Raw genomic sequence first — 17,947 nt, 5'->3', positions numbered from 1 at the left:
TAAATCCATAAATGGGGCTCTCTTTCCATTTAATGACCAGATAATACATCCATTTAAAGATAAACACTATGCTTCTAGACTTTACATTGATCTGACACAGCCAATTAATCTAATTGTTCACACACACTGCTCCAGTGCAAACTAAATGCTTACATTATAAGAGGAGTCTGTAATGAATGGTTTCAGTCATATCTATCAAACAGAGAGCATTTGGTAGAAACAACAACACATGATTGAAGAACAACCTTTTGAAACATAATATCAGTCACATCAAGAGTACCACAGAGCACAACCTTTGGCCCCCTCATCTTCCTTCCCTTTATTAATAACATCTGAGAACATCTACTCTCAATAATATCTGTGTTATTCATCAATGATACAAACCTCCTCTCTTGTAACATTTCTCCACAGCAGATGAGAACCAACTTTGCTGACAACAGTGAAAGGCTCCTATACCGGCTCTATGATAACAACCTGTCAATGTGGCAGAAACAGCTCATATGATCTTCTCCCCATCAAAGATCCATTCAGTATAAATATGGCCATTTCTTATAGACAAGAAAGTTTTCAAACATGTCAGTGGGACTAAATTCCTGAGGCTCTGGATTGACGACATGCTACAGTGGAATACCCACAGAGCTGTACAAAATGAGTAGCCTGTGCTATGCCTTTATAGAGTTCTCAGTCAAAGGTGTGACTTCACTACCATAAAAACTGTGTACATTGCACTAATTAACTCAGTCATCTCATATGAAATTCCATTCTGGGGGCCAACAAAAAAAATTTTCATGCAAAAAGAAATTTTCAAAATGATGGTTGGAATATCACTCATATACACCTACCAAATCAATCTTTAAAGAGCTGAGGATATTATCTGTCCCATGCATGTGCATCCTATAGACTGTTTCATTTACAAATAAGAACACCCATCTCTTTAAAACAAACAATGACAAGAATGATGATCTTACCTGTGGTGATGGTAACATTCATCTGACAAATCAGAGACTGAGTAAATACAGTGTGGGGCACATAGGCAGCATACTCTATAATAAATTACCCCACTCAGTCAAAAAATAAAAACTCTCTCATGGAGAATGTTATCAATATAACTACACATAGGCAGCAAACTCTATAATAAATTACCTCACTCAGTCAAAATACTAAAAAATATCTCATGGAGAATGTTATCAATATAATGTTCCAGCAATGTTTTTATTCTATTGTTGAATTTATGGAGGCCAACTTATATCTATATCTACATGATTATGCTGCAATTCAGAATGAAATGCCTGGCAGAGGATTCATGAAACCACCTTCACGCTATTTCTGTACCATTCCACTCTCCAACAATGCAGGAAAAACAAACACTTAAATCCTTCTGTGTGAGCTATGATTTCTCTTATTTTATTATGATGATCATTTCTCCCTATGTAGGCACCAACAAAATGTTTTCACACTCTGAGGAAAAAGTTAGCCATTAAAAGTTCAGGAGAAGACCCTGCCGCAGCACAAAATGCCTTTGTTTTTATGATTACCACCTCAGTTCATACTCTCTCCCCTATTTCGTGATAATACAAAATGAGTTGCCCTTCCTTGAATTTTTTTATGTCCTCCATCAATCCCATCTTTTACGGATCCACACTGATGGCAATACTCCAGAAGAGGGTGGGCAAGTGTAGTTTAAGCAGTCTCTTTAGTAAACACAATGCATTTTCTAAGTGTTCTGTCTCTTAATCACAGTCTTTGGTTTGCTTTCCCCACAACATTATCTGTGTGATCATTCTAGTTTAAGTTATTCATAACTGTAGTCCCTAACTAATTAGTTAAATTTACAGCCTTCAGAATTTGTGTAAACAAAATTTACTAAATTGCTTTTAGAACTCATGTGGATGACTTCAACTTTTCATTATTTAGAATCAATTGTTACTTTTCGCACCAAAGAGATATCTTGTCTACATAATTTTGCAAATAGGTTTTGATCATCTGATGACTTTACAAGGCAGTAAATGAGAGCATCATCTGCAAAAATTTTAAGAGAGCTGCTCACATTGTTTCCTATATAGTTTACGTAGATCAGGAACAGCAGAGGAGCTACAATACTTTCTTGGGATATTCCAGGCATTACTTGTGTATTAATCAAGGATTTTCTGTCAATTACTATGAATTGTGACCTTCCTGACAAGGAATAAAAAATCCAGTTGTGCAGCTGGGACAATACCCCACATGCATGAAATTTGATTAGAAGTCAGTTATGAGGAATGGTGTCAAAACCCTCCTGGAAATCTAAAAATATGGAATCAATTTGACAACCCCTGTCAATAGCACTCATTACTTTGTGTGAGTAAAGAGCTAGTTGTGTTTCACAATAATGATATTTTCTGAATCCATGTTGGCTATTTGTCAATAAATCATTTTCTTCGAGGTAATTCACCAAGAGGTGTCAGAAAACAGACATAAAATAGGTTTATAATTATACAAGCTTCCAGAGCCAATGGTTCCTTCTTCCGGCAGAAGGGTTGAAGGGGAAGGAAGAGTAGTGAAGAATAGGACTGGATAGATATAGAAAATGGGATACATTTTGGAAAAGCCGTCCAGAACTGTGGGCCATAGGAAACTCACTGGACAGAATGAGAAGGAAAGTCTGATTATTGGGGACTGCACTGGACATGATTTGAAAACCTGAGAGTTTAAAGGCAGAAGACAGGGTAACATGCAAGACAGAGATTACTGCTAAAACATCATGCGTAAATTAATAAGAGTGACAAGCTAAGTGCATTGTACATAGGAGGGGGACAGCGAAAAATAGACAAGTAAGAAAATGAAAGATGTAGGAAACTAAAATGGAGTGAAGAAAGGAGTAACTACAGCGAAGAAATGCTGATATGGAAGAAATTAATGTAAATTAAGGCCAGGCTGGTTCCCACCTGTCGATTTTTGAGAAACTGGTGTCTGCAGGAAGAATCCAGATGGCAAGTGTGGTGAAACAGGCACCAAGGTCACAACTGTCATGTTGTACAGCATGCTCTGCAACAGGATACTGTATGTTGCCAGTGTACATCCTCTGCCTTTACCCACTCATCGTGACTGATAATTTGGTGGTAGTTATGCTGATGTAAAAGGCTGGACAGCATTTACATAACAGCTGGTATATGACATGTTGTTTCACACATGGCCCTTCCTTTGATACTATATGTTTTGCCAGTTACAGGGCTGGTATAGGTGGTAGTAGGAGGGCAAGTCTTGCACAGAGACAGGCACAGGGGTAGGAGCCATAGGGTAGGGAGACAGGTGCAGAAGGAGCATAGGGTCTGACAAGGCTGTTGTGGAGATTGGAAGGATGACAGAAAGCTATTCTATGTGTGGTGGGCAAAATCTCAGACCTAACGGATCTCATTTCAGAGAATGATTTTAGGAAGTCATGGCCTTGTCAAAGCAGCTGATTAATACATTCCAGACCAGGAGAATGCTGAGTGACAAGTGCTGTGCTCTGAAGTTTGATCCCTCCAAAAAACAACTTTGGAGAAAATCACTTGTCGCTCAGTATTATCCTGGCCTGGAATGTATTAATTATCTACTTCAACAAGACCACAACGTCCAAAAATCATGCCCTGAAATTAGAACCATTCTGTCTGTGATTTTGCCCACCACACCAAGAATAGTTTTTTGTCACCCTTCCAATGTCCATAATATCCTTGTCAGACCCTATGCTCTTTCTGCATCCATCTCCCTATCCTATGGCTCCTACCCCTGTGACTGTACCCACTGCAAGACTTGCCCTATGCATCCTCTTACCACCACCTATACCAGCCCTGTAACTGGCAAAACATATAGTATCAAAGTGGAGAACCACATGTGAAACGAAATATATCATATACCAACTGTTATGTAAAGATTGTTTGGGCCTTCTACATCAGCATGACTACCAATAAATTATCAGTTAGGATGAATGGGCATAGAAAGAGGGTGTATACTCACAACAAACAATATTCTGTCACAGAGCATCCTCTACAACATGACAGTCATGACCTCGGTGTCTGTTTCACCCCATTCGCCATCTGGATTCTTCCTGCAGGCACCAGTTTCTCATAACTTCACAAGTGGGAACTAGTGCTACAACATGTCCTTGGTTCTCACCACCCGCCTGGTGTTAATTTACATTAATTTCTTCAGTCTCAGCATTTCTTCGCAATAGCTACTCCTTTATTCACTCCATTTTAGTTTTCTACATTTTTTATTCTCTTACATGTCTGTTTTTTGCCATTCCCCTCCCACCTCTGTTATGTGCAATGCACTTAGCTTTTCACTCTTATTAACTCGTGCATGATGTTTTAGCAGTAATCTCTGTCTTGCATATTACCCTGTCTTCTGCCTTTAAGCTCTCAGGTTTTCAAATTCACCTGGTGCCGTCCCCAATAACCAGTCTTTCCATTTCATCCCGTCTGCTAACTCTCCCCTGACACACAGTTCTGCATGGCTTTTCCAAAATGTACCCCTTTTCCTAGACCTCTTTGGTACTTTTCCTTCACCCCTCTTTGTTCTCCTTCAGCTTTTCTGCTGGAAGAAGGATCCACTGCCTCTGAAAGTTTGCATAATTATAAACCTTTTTTTTATGTGCGTGTTTTGTTGCCACTTGATGAGTATATTTTTCAGCTATGCATTGTTAGAACTTCTATCCCACATCATGAACAAGATTTTGCACATAAATAAATAAATGTAGTTGAGGTCTGAGTATAACCACATAATAATGAATAGAGCCCAGATTTGAAGGTTCTAACCTTATAAACCCTAAAAAGGACTAAATCATACTTAAAGGTCTAAAAGGGGTTAAATAGTACTTTCAAAGAAAAAGTAGAGGGTAAAGAGAACTTTTGCAGAAAAACATGGTTTTTAGGTAGATTTTCTGTATTAGTATTGTCCGCCCTGATAGCTGTGTGGTCAGTGTGATGGATTGCTGTCCTACGGGCCCGGGTTCGATTTCCGGCTGGGTCGGAGATTTTCTCTGCTCATGGACTGGGTGTTGTGTTGTCTTCAACATCATTTCATCCCCATCTGGTGTGCAGGTCACCCAATGTGGTGTCGAATGTAATAAGACCTGCACCAAGGTGGCCAGACCTGCCCCGCAATGGACCTCCCGGTCAATGACGCCAAACGCTCATTTCCATTTGTATTAGTATTGGGGAAACTCAATAATGTGAATTTGTACATTTTAAGAAATCACATAATGAATACATTTATACACTGCACTGAAACCAAGAATTTGTATGGCATACTGTTGCTTGTCTTTATAACTCGATAATTTGCTTGCAAGCTGCTGCATTGGTGACACCTGAGTCTACTTGTTTTTGTAATCTGGAACATATAAGAAATACAGCCCACTCTGTAATCAACATAGGGTATGGCGCATTGTCACTTTCAGAATATGTCCCTATGCCATTGCACTTGGAAAAACCTAGCTAGTCTTTACTTAAATGTCATCTACCAATAGAGAGATACATTAAAGGAACAAATCAGTGACACTTGAGTCTATTTATTTTTGTAATTACAAAGGAAAGTTGCATTGACTCCTATTGAGTAGTGTGCTTTAAGTGTAATTTTGTCATGCCTGCTAAACACAAATCATCAAAAGTTGGTCTTGGAAGCAATGAATTGGGTAACACTGGCAGCTGAGTAATTTTTTACCAAGCCTGTCAAAAACAAGTAAGCAAGCATGTTATTTTTATCAGTCATTCCCTCTACCAGTCTTTGTGCTAGTCAGTCTTCTTCCCTCAGATTTTCAGATCAAAATTTACAATTTGCTTTCTGAAGTGCATATGCAATTCAACTGAAGTTACAATTTTATGTGATTACATACTTATTTTTTGCTACTGCCATCTCCTTGGTGTTTGTTTGTTTTAATTTTGGTAAACCATGATAAAAAGTCACATTTACTTCAACACAAAGATACTGAAACTAACTTTACGAGCATTACTAGGAAAAAGAATAAACAACAGATTCAACCATCAATTTCCTGTATGACAAGTAGCGTAGGGCTTAGCTTTTATCTAAACTTGTGTAAGGATTTAGTGTCAACTAATGTGCCATGGAATGTGCAAAAGAACCCTACCTTTAAGGGCTTCTTGGAGAGTTTCAATGACCGCAATATACCAGATGAGTCAACATTGTACAAAAATGATTTAGAACAGGTGTACGCAAAGGCTATTGCTGGTATTAAAACATACATTGGAGACCATTATATTTCACTTTCAATTGGCAAGACCACTGACAGTTGGGTAAATTTATAGCTTAAATCGTCATGGGGAAATAAGATTCCATGACACCATGAAAACCCCACCCACTCCAGTGTAAAGAATTGGTGAACATGAATCACAAACCTGAAGTCTCCACTGCCAGGGATGACATGCACAGCCTGTGGCCAGGAGAAGATAGGGATGATAAATTTTTGCTGTTGCTAACAGACTGTGCTGCGCATATGTTAAAGGCAGGAACAACAATGAAGGAATTCTGTCCCAGTATGATCCACTGCATATCACCCATTACACCTGCCTTACTCTTGGCCTACACTGTCTAACAAAGGAAGTCAGAAATAATTTTCCTGAGGTTAACAATATCAAATGCAGTATTTTTCAGAGCTCCTTTGTGCACTCAGTACTTTAAGGAAATAGGTTCAAGCATTCCCTTCCCACCCGAAATCATACTTACATGCTGGTGCAGCTGGCTCTTGACAGCTTTATATTATACCGAATACTACCAAAAAGTCAAAGAGGTTGTTTACACATCCGACTCTTGTGTTCAAATGTGTGTGAAATCTTATGGGACTTAACTGCTAAGGTCATCAGTCCCGAATCTTACACACTACTTAACCTAAATTATCCTAAGGACAAATACACACGCCCATGCCCGAGGGAGGACTCGAACCTCCGCCAGGACCAGCCACACAGTCCATGACTGCAGCGCCTTAGACCGCTCGGCTAATCCCGCGCGGCCGACTCTAGTGAATCAGCTTTTATTGAAAAAGACAAGATGGTCCTTGAGAAAAAAAAATGTCACATCCTTGGAATTTTTAGGAGATTACTTTCAACATCTACCTGTTCCAATTCAATGCTCTGAGCCCACATCTGTACTACTGAAAGATGCTGTGGATGTTATCTCTGATGTGCAGATGTATCTGGAGGAAATCTCTGACTCAGTGGGTACAGCATACATCACTGAATTATGGATTATTCTTCAGAGGAATCCCAGATACGAACATATGATGAAAGTGTCCACAGTTTTTCAGGAGGAGAAGTTGGAAGGTGTACTGTATTGGGGATCACAAGTAAATGTTGGTGAAATATGCATCATTGACCTCTTGTGCTGTAGAGAGATTGTTCTCAGCCTACAAAAATGCACTGAGAAACAAAAGAAAAAGTTTCACTTTGCAAAACTTAGAAATGTGGTTAACTGTGTACTGCAATATCAAATGCAATAGCAAATTTCTTGTTAACTGCAGATTAGGATATGGATTGTGCTCATAGATAGGACACATTTCAAGTGTGTTTTTATGTCAGTGACACACAAAAAGAATTTTCTCAGTAGAAGACTTTTCATTAAAGTACTACAAAAAGACCACTGTAGCGTTGGTAAATATCTCAACTTTTTTTGCATTTTTGAAGTGCCTATATAAAGAACAGTTAATTTTTACTTTCTGTAAAGAACAAGAATAAATGTGTCATAATTACAATAAAACTTTCGTATTCTAATATTAGTGTTCATTATATTTTTATTAAAAGATTCCAAATATGCTAAAACAATTTGTTTGAATCTAAAAACTGCTATTCCAAGAAAATGAAGGACTAAAATTCATTTTCTAAAAATCTGGGCCCTAATAATGAATATGAGTGGCTAGAAAGTGTAAATTACCAGGAATTTGGCAAAAACTAAGAAAATGAAGAGACCGATACCAACCTCAAATTGTATCATGTGATATAGTTCCATGTTTTTAGTTCAAATATATGTTTACACATGAATTCCACAAGATATAAGGGCTTATGCAGAAACCAAATTACTTTAACTTGTCAGAATTAATGTGAGCACTCCTATCAATCATGAGTTTACAGAAACATAGTTTTTCTCAAACAAATTTTGTCATCCTATTACTCCATTTGGAACAAATAAAAATGTAATGTATGTGAAAATGAACATGGTCAATCACAACCACAAGAAACTTCTTTGTCATGAGGTTACCAGTTTCGGGCTGTTTTAGAGCATCTTCAGACCTACCACCATGACGGTAGACAGTGGTGGTGAATGGAGTTGGTGCTACAATTCCACAAAACTTGTGAAGTCGTAGTGCTATGACTGCACAAACACTAATTTGTGGAGTCATAGTGCCTGCTCTGTTCACCGCCACTATCTACCATCATGGTGATACGTCTGAAGATGGTCTAAATTAAACCAAAACAGAGAACTTTATAAAAAAAAATAAAAAAGGAAGTTTATTGCAGTTGTAACCTTGCAGTTGTAACCATTCATGTTCATTTTCAAGTAAAATGAACCACTGTTCTCCATGAGAAATGTTCTCAAAAATTACCAGTGTGTGTGAAATAGTAATCAGTTATCTTTTAGACCTCCTGTTAAAATGTTAGTGGCAACATGTCATACTACAAATTTGAAATAAATTTACTCTACTCATTTATATGTGGAAATTTATTATATAATTTTAGTTTTCACTTTGCTGACTACAGTCATACAGTTTGTTTCATTAGAAGTGATGTATCTAAACAAGTATGAGTGAAAGTGAAAAAGTAAACAAAACCTAATACGTAAAAAAAAATACAAAGCTATAAAAATTAATTGTAATATACCACATTCAAAAAACCTTTTAGTTTCTCAAAAAGCACATTTGTTAAGATGTAGGTGACTTAAAAGTTTAGGTTTATAGAAGTTTCTAATCAAAAAATGCAATCATCTAAAACCATTATTGTCACTGTGTGATTGTCCTAAGTTTTTTATACAAAAAATATACACTTGTGTTTAAATCTCTATTTCAATTAAAAATCTGTGATCTTTGAGAAACATCTAGCACAAATACCTAACATACAAATATTAATGTGAAGTGTGACAGTGGCTCTTTGGACAGTAGTAGCATATGTAAAATGGTGAAATTCATCAAAGTTGTCTTCTGTAGTGTTCTGCTGTCTGCATTGTAATGGAAACGATTTTGTAAAGTTTTATGAAGATATTATGCAGTAACTTGAAGGGGCAGTAACTAATTGGAAAAGAACAAATATATGTTTCATTCAAACTAATCAAACATCTGAGACCTACTAGATGCCACTGCCAACCTCTTGCTGTCTTCAAATACAGATGAGTATTAATTAATTTATTGTTTTTGAAAATTGTCTTCCCTACTGAAAGTATCACATGCCATATCAGTGTTGAACTTACTAGATGGGTAGTGATATAAACTGAAATTTATGCAACTTGCAAAAATTAAAGTAAAATTTTTTGCAAGTTTGTTCTTTTTAAAAAGTGTTTATTTATAAGAACCACGAATAAAAAATTAATATGTACATTTATTACTATCCACAAAAAGTGACTGTTTGGCCTCATTTTAATTTGCTAGATAATAGGCTGTAAATGTGAAGAAAAATAAATAAGTAAACACATATTCAATCTCAGTGCATTTCAAATATGAATATGAAGAAAGCAGTAGAACTTCAGTGAAAGATATGGAAGTAATTCCTTGGACGCCATGAGGCGTACATGTGAGAAAAATAATTATGTGCACTTACCTTAGAAATGTCAAACTTAAGGATGTCAGACATGTAAGTTGGCATTTCTGTCAGAAGCGTCCAAAATCCCCAACACTGGCAAGCATGGACAATTGTGAGTGCTATCATGGGAGGTGATGTAATAATGGAAAGCCAAGGGGTTGAATATCTCTGAAATGTATTAATTTTGGCTGTAACATCATGTAGTAGAAATATTAATACTACATTGTACATTAAGGTAATTGCCCAAATATCCAGGTTATAACATGGGTCAAAATGTAGTGCCCAAAACAAACACAGTACACTTTTGGGTCACATTGTTACTACCACAAGGTAGTACAAAAACATAATATACATAGATTAAAAAAAAAATCTACTTACTGAATAATGCTAGGAGAAAACAAAAAATTTGGAAATACATTAGCTTTTGGATTCAGTGACCTTTACTGGCTGAATGGTTGAAGGGAAAGGCAGAGAGAGAAGGAAAGGATTGGTGAGTGTTAGGAATATATATATATATATATATATATATATATATATATATATATATATATATATATATATATAAAGATGAATATAACAGAGGGAAACATTCCACGTGGAAAAATATATCTAAAAAGAAAGATGATGAGACTTACCAAACAAAAGCGCTGGCAGGTCGATAGACACACAAACAAACACAAATATACACACAAAATTCAAGCTTTCGCAACCAACGGCTGCTTCGTCAGGAAAGAGGGAAGGAAAGGGAAAGATGAATGTGGGTTTTACAGGAGAGGGTAAGGAGTCATTCCAATCCCGGGAGCGGAAAGACTTACCTTAGGGGGAAAAAAGGACAGGTATACACTCGCACACACACCCATATCCATCCACACTGTATGTGTGGATGGATATGGGTGTGTGTGCGAGTGTATACCTGTCCTTTTTTCCCCCTAAGGTAAGTCTTTCCGCTCCCGGGATTGGAATGACTCCTTATCCTCTCCCTTAAAACCCACATCCTTTCATCTTTCCCTCTCCTTCCCCTCTTTCCTGATGAGGCAACAGTTTGTTGCGAAAGCTTGAATTTTGTGTGTATATTTGTGTTTGTTTGTGTGTCTATCGACCTGCCAGCGCTTTTGTTTGGTAAGTCTCATCATCTTTCTTTTTAGATATATATATAAAGATGATGTGACTTACCAAACGAAAGTGCTGGCAGGTCGATAGACACACAAACAAACACAAACATACACACAAAATTCTAGCTTTCGCAACCAATGGTTGCCTCGTCAGGAAAGAGGGAAGGAGAGGGAAAGACGAAAGGATGTGGGTTTTAAGGGAGTGGGTAAGGAGTCATTCCAATCCCGGGAGCGGAATGACTTACCTTAGGGGGAAAAAAGGACAGGTACCTGGGATTGGAATGACTCCTTACCCTCTCCCTTAAAACCCACATCCTTTCGTCTTTCCCTCTCCTTCCCTCTTTCCTGATGAGGCAACAGTTTGTTGCGAAAGCTTGAATTTTGTGTGTATGTTTGTGTTTGTTTGTGTGTCTATCGACCTGCCAGCGCTTTCGTTTGGTAAGTCACATCATATATATAAAAACTCAGGTTGAGATCCCTATCAGACTATATACTGAATTTGCAGCCAAGTTGGTTCTCATTTTAAGGGGCTCCAGAACGCCCTATACTTGCAATGTTAAAATAATGCTTATAAATTACATCTTTCCTCACAAAGTATTTGAGGTAGGAAGTTGAACTTTTTACAGATTATTTATTGGAATATGGGCTACAACTTAACACAGGGATTTTACAAAATTTTAGTTCAGTTGTTAAAGATGATTTTTTTTCAATTGTAATGAAAATTCACAACATTTTTTTGCAATTTTTTATTTATATATCCAAAAATATACAGTTTTTTGGAAAAAGGCTGTGTTAAATTATGCAGAAGGTACTGTGTAACATTTACTGAAAGTTTGAAACAAATATGTTTGGAAGATCCTTAGAAAACATGTAATTAGTATGAGAAAATAAAAGTTTTGGGAATCGAGCGACAAAGATTGGATTAACTTTTTAGCGCATTCCAGGTCCATAGGATGGATTATCTTCATCCTCTGCAAACTCCTCCTCCAGCTTCCTCTTGTTCCTCCTCCTGTTTACTCTTGCTTGTATTTCTAGACTCTTTACAGCCCTGTCTGCAGCCCAAAGGCGTTCCTTGTCTAAAGCAAGCATCGCTCGTACCATGTTAGAACCTATCTTCATTCCCATATTTCTAAATACCTTTGGCTTTCCAACATTTCTCCTTTTCTTAAAAGCCTTCAGAGGATTTCTAATAACTTTACTTTTACTCATTATTATACTTCAACAAAACAGAGACTCAAGAAACAGAATTAATTACGAATATTTTCGAGATAACGGCAGAGTAAATAAACATGAAACAATCGACAATCACACCAGCGATATATATTGAACCATCACAGGTTAGCCACAACACATACTTTATCTCACATCACTAAAATGTACCTGATGAACACGGACGTTAATAATAACACCATTTGACAGCAGTTTAACAGCGCCACAGTGGGTCACGCCCATGTAGAACACATTTCAAAAAAAAATTAAAAATAGTTGTAGTCTTCGGAATTGAATAAATTATATATCTATTAAAAGGTAATAGTCTGCAGATTCAGAAAACGCAAAAAAGTAAAAATTGAACTTTTCATGATTTTGAGCCTTTCCGGAGCCCCTTAACCACAAAACAGCACAGATCCCTTGAAACGAAAACAACTATGTACAAGAAGCACAATAGTAATGATACACAAAACCATCATCCAATCTCGTTTATGTCTGCCTGTTGTTTGTGAAATAAAATTATATCTGCATGTCAATCAGTGAGCATTCCAAAAACATCAATCATGCAAAACCCAATTTGTGCTTTCCTCACGTGGCATCCTGGGAGCCATGAGTAAAGGAAATCATGGAAATTCCATATTTCTTGATTTCTATAAAACATCTGACTCAATACCTCACCAGTATTTGTTCACAAAAATACAGGGGTGGGCAAAAACATTGAAATACCAAAACACAACATGTCACTATGCCTAATACAATGTAGGAAAGCTGTTGCCCTCGAAAACAGGATCTGCAGAGCCTGCTAAATGACGATTCCTACCGGAAGATCAGCATTGGCCCTACAAAGAAGGTGGAGAACAAGACGAGGTCGCTTCTCAAGGACGTAGATTTACCGGAGGGTGACGCCAAGAAATTGTTACCCCAAGGTCCGGTATTGCCTAGACTATATGGACTCCCGAAGGTTCACAAGAGGAGGTACCATTACTCCCCATTGTAACATCAGGGCACCTACATATTTGTTGGCCAAATACCTGACAGGGATTTTAAGTCCTCATGTGGGTAAATGCCCTCATCACATCCGTAATTCCATGGATTTTGTTAAATTCCTTGATAGCTTCAGGTTGGATGAGTCAGATATCACAGTGAGTTTTGACGTCGTTTCCTTGTTTACGAGGGTACCCCTGCGAGAGTCACTAGAATTGATTAGTCAGAAGTTTGACGAGAAGACCACTGAACTTTTTAGGCATGTCTTGACTTCCACGTATTTTCTTTTTAATGGAGAATATTACGAACAAATGGAGGGAGTCGCCATGGGTAGCCCACTCTCACCGGTGGTAGCAAATTTGTACTTGGAGAACTTCGAGGAGGAAGCTCTGTCGTCATCCGAATGGAAACCTACTTGCTTTTTCCATTACGTGGACGACACGTTCATCATCTGGCCACATGGTATGGATAAACTCCTTGACTTCCTTACACATCTAAACTCCATACACCCCAACATCAAATTAACTATGGAGACTGAAATGGAGGGTAAATTACCTTTCCTTGACGTCTTGGTCAAAAGAAGGACTGACCCTAGGTCATGGGGTGTATCAGAAGACAATGCACACTGACCTGTATTTGCACACAGACAGCTGCCACCACCCTTCACTGAGGAATGGGGTCCTTAAAACTCTAGTACGTAGGGTGCGCGCTATCTCTGACGCAGAGAGTCTACCCCAGGAATTGGAACATCTGAGAACTGTATTTCGAAAAAATGGGTACTCAGAGTGTCAGATTCAATGTGCTCTCCACCCAACCACTACAGCACAACCTGTGGAGATGGATGAAATTACGAGGGAGAAGGTAGGCACTGCGTTTATTCCATATACAGGTGCACTCTTGGGAAAAATCGCCCACATTTTGAAGAAACACCGGGTCGGAACTGTGTTTTGTCCTCCGAATAAAACTCGTGCACTGGTGGGGAGCGCCAAAGATGACCTCGGTTTGAGGAAGGCCGGCATGTACCAGATTCTGTGTCAATGTGGCAAGTCGTATATTGGTCAGACGATGCGTACCGTCGAGGATCGATGCCGTGAACACCAGAGGCACACTCAACTGATGTATCCGAGCAAGTCGGCGGTCGCTGAACATTGTTTGTTGGAAAATCACGCTATGGAGTGTGAACGCATGAGGATTCTGGTACAGACGTCGAGATACTGGGACAGCATTGCTAGAGAGGCCATCGAAATTCGCACAATGACGACCTCATAAACCATGACTGTGACTATAATCTTAGCAAGGCTTGGGAACCAGCGATTGGATTAATCAAGAGTAAATCGAGCAAATGTATAGTTGTGATGATCATGGCGGACAGACCCATCACACCGACATCATCACAGACACCGTCGCAATCTGTTCCACCGCACCACCGTGGCACGGGGCGCGGACGGCGGAGGGAGTGCGCTGCGGGCGGAGGATATTTAAATCGGCCGCCGCCGCGACCGAACCCAGTTCCCTCTGAGCAGCCATAGCGTACGGATCTTCATACCGGCACGTTCACAGGAGCTCAGTCCGTCAGTTTACCTGATGATGGCGACATGTATGATCGCTGAAATATTGTGCCCGTTGGACACTGTAGACCAGCAGTACACCCATGGATATTTTGATTAGCATCTGATCGTTTTGAAGTGGGTAAATACGGGTCCTGTATGATTTTCATGGGAATCTTATACTATTCTTCCTGCAGAATAGTTCAGGTAACAGTCATGGAGGAGGATAGCCATAATGTATGCTTCTTTGCCATATGTGCCACAAAGGCTCACCAAAATTGAACTGGTGACTGTGGTAGCTAGGGCAGATGCAACAATTTATAACCATGGTCACAAAACCAGTCCTGGATTATGTGAGCAATGTGAACAGGGGGCCTGTCATCTTGGAACACAGTGTCACCACTGCAAAACAAATATTGTACCATGGGATGAACCTGGTCAGCCAAAATCTTCACGTAATCATTGGAAGTAATGTGATCCTGCAGAATAACCATGGGGCCCATTATACAGCTGTACAAACCATCACTGTATCCCCATCTTTTTTCACTTTTGGCAACATGCAGTCTGCATCATAGGCTTGGGATGGTGTACACCAGATGTATACTTGCCCAGAAGCTGGAACTAGCATGAGACGGGAGTCATTTAAGCAAATAACTTTCTTCCACTGCTCCATAGTTCAGGTATTATGGCTTATGTTTTCCTGTCACGGGCATATGCATCACTGATGTGTTGTTTTGGAATTCCAGCTCATACTGAAATTCCCAGCTTATGGAGCTCCCGACATGTTGGTTTGGTGCTAACATGGTTTGTGAGTGTGACATTCAGTTCTGCAGTGACTTTTGCAGCTGGCATCCTCTTTATTTTTGGTCAAAATCTTCTTCAATGACTTTCCACCATGATCACTCAACACAGACTTCTGACCACATTGTGACTAAGTGGATGGAATTTTTCTGCTTTCCCTGTATGTGGTATAAATCCTTAGTATGTTGTTGTTGTTGTGGTCTTCAGTCCAGAGACCGGTTTGATGCAGCTCTCCATGCTACTCTATCCTGTGCAAGCTTCTTTATCTCTCAGTACCTACTGCAACCTACATCCTTCTGAATCTGTTTAATGCATTCATTTCTTAATCTCCCTTTACGATTCTTACTCTCCACGCTTCCCTCCAATACTAAATTGGTGATCCCTTAATGTCTCAGAACATGCCCTACCAACCGATCCCTTCTTCTAGTCAAGTTGTGCCACAAATTTCTGTTCTCTCCTATTCTATTCAGTACCTCCTCATTAGTTATGTGATCTATTCATCTAATTTTCAGCATTCTTCTGTAACACCATATTTCGAAAGCTTCTATTCTCTTCTTGTCTAAACTATTTATCATCCATGTTTCACTTCCATACAAGGCTACACTCCATACAAATACTTTCAGAAACAACTTCCTGACACTTAAATCTATACTTGATGTTAACAAATTTCTCTTCTTCAGAAACGCTTTCCTTGCCATTGCCAGTCTACATTTCATATCCTCTCTACTTTGAACATCATCAGTTATCTTGCTCCCCAAATAGCAAAACTCCTTTACTACTTTAAGAGTCTCATTTGCTAATCTAATTCCCACAGCATCACCCGATTTAATTTGACTACATTCCATTATCCGCCGGCCGGTGTGGCCGTGTGGTTCTACGCGCTTCAGTCTGGAACCGCGTGACCGCTACGGTCGCAGGTTCGAATCCTGCCTCGGGCATGGATGTGTGTGACGTCCTTAGGTTAGTTAGGTTTAAGTAGTTCTAAGTTCTAGGGGACTGATGACCACAGATGTTAAGTCCCATAGTGCTCAGAGCCATTTGAACCATTCCATTATCCTCGTTTTGCTTTTGTTGATGTTCATCTTATATCCTCCTTTCAAGACACTGTCCATTCTGTTCAGCTGCTCTTCCAGGTCCTTTGCTGTCTCTGACAGAATTACAATGTCATCGGCGAACCTCAAAGTTTTTATTTCTTCTCCATGGATTTTAATTCCTACTCCAAATTTTTCTTTTGTTTCCTTTACTGCTTGCTCAATATACAGACTGAATAACATCGGGGATAGGCTACAACCCTGTCTCACTCCCTTCCCAACCACTGCTTCCCTTTCATGCCCCTCGACCCTTATAACTGCCATCTGGTTTCTGTACAAATTGTAAATAGCCTTTAGCTTTCTTTATTTTACGCCTGCCATCGTCAGAATTTGAAAAAGAGTATTCCAGTCAACATTGTCAAAAGCTTTCTCTAAGTCTACAAATGCTAGAAAAGTAGGTTTGCCTTTCCTTACTCTATCTTCTAAGATAAGTCGTAGGGTCAGTATTGCCTCACGTGTTCCAACATTTCTACGGAATCCAAACTGATCTTCCCCGAGGTTGGCTTCTACCAGTTTTTCCACTCGTCTGTAAAGAATTCACGTTAGTATTTTGCAGCTGTGACTTATTAAAATGATAGTTCTGTAATTTTCACATCTGTCAACACCTGCTATCTTTGGGATTGAAATTATTATATTCTTCTTGAAGTCTGAGGGTATTTCGCCTGTCTCATACATCTTGCTCACTAGATGGTAGAGTTTTGTCAGGGCTGGCTCTCCCAAGGCTGTCAGTAGTTCTAATGGAATGTTGTCTACCCCCAGGGCCTTGTTTCAACTTAGGTCTTTCAATGCTTTGTCAAACTCTTCATGCAGTATCGTATCTCCTATTTCATCTTGGTATAATGTCTCTTGAAATACTGAATACTTTAGCTATCTTGGTTGTGGAAACACCCATCATACAAGCACCAACGATATGCCTACATCTGATTCACTTAGCTCAGGCATAATACACCTACAACTACAAAGAACACTTTTCTCACCACAACTGAAACTTGCAATGTATTGGGGGCATTGCACATTTCCTGTTCATGGTCAGATACAGCAATGCCAACTGCAGGCTTGGCTAGCAACTGCAGTTATGGTCAGGTATTAATTTCTCTCAGTGTTTCCCCATTTTTGTTCAACCCCTGTAAGTTTACAGGGGTTACGAAACAAAAATTGTAACGGGGTAGAGGATTTCTGTTGGCTGGACACAACATGTTATCTTGGATGGAGAGTAATCAGCAGAAGTAGATGTATATGTGTGTCCCAGGGAACTGTGTTGAGACCTCTGTTATGCATGTTGTATATTATTGATCTGGTAGTGGACAATATTAACTGCAACCTCAGACTTTTCATAAATAATGCAGCTCTCTATAATGAATCACAGTCAACTCATACAAATACCTGGATGTAACAGTTTGTAGGGATATGAAACGGAATGATCACAGAGGCTTATTCACATGTAACGC

At 39.0% G+C, this 17,947-nt stretch overlaps 1 protein-coding gene across 2 annotated transcripts in view; it reads right to left on the bottom strand.

Annotated features, from left to right (window-relative positions):
- LOC126243961 (putative inorganic phosphate cotransporter) overlaps positions 1-17,947 on the bottom strand; it is a 212,832-nt gene that overhangs the window by 44,361 nt on the left and 150,524 nt on the right. For both annotated transcript variants that reach the window (XM_049948201.1, XM_049948202.1), the window contains one exon: positions 9,774-9,923. In XM_049948201.1, the coding sequence (XP_049804158.1) occupies positions 9,774-9,923 (150 nt within the window). The remainder of the gene's footprint in view (positions 1-9,773; positions 9,924-17,947) is intronic.

This window comes from Schistocerca nitens, chromosome 1 (genome assembly GCF_023898315.1).
Source record: "Schistocerca nitens isolate TAMUIC-IGC-003100 chromosome 1, iqSchNite1.1, whole genome shotgun sequence".
NCBI lineage: Eukaryota > Metazoa > Arthropoda > Insecta > Orthoptera > Acrididae > Schistocerca > Schistocerca nitens.
The sequence above is the reverse complement of the archived record's forward strand: the minus strand, read 5'-3'. Positions and strand labels throughout refer to the sequence as shown.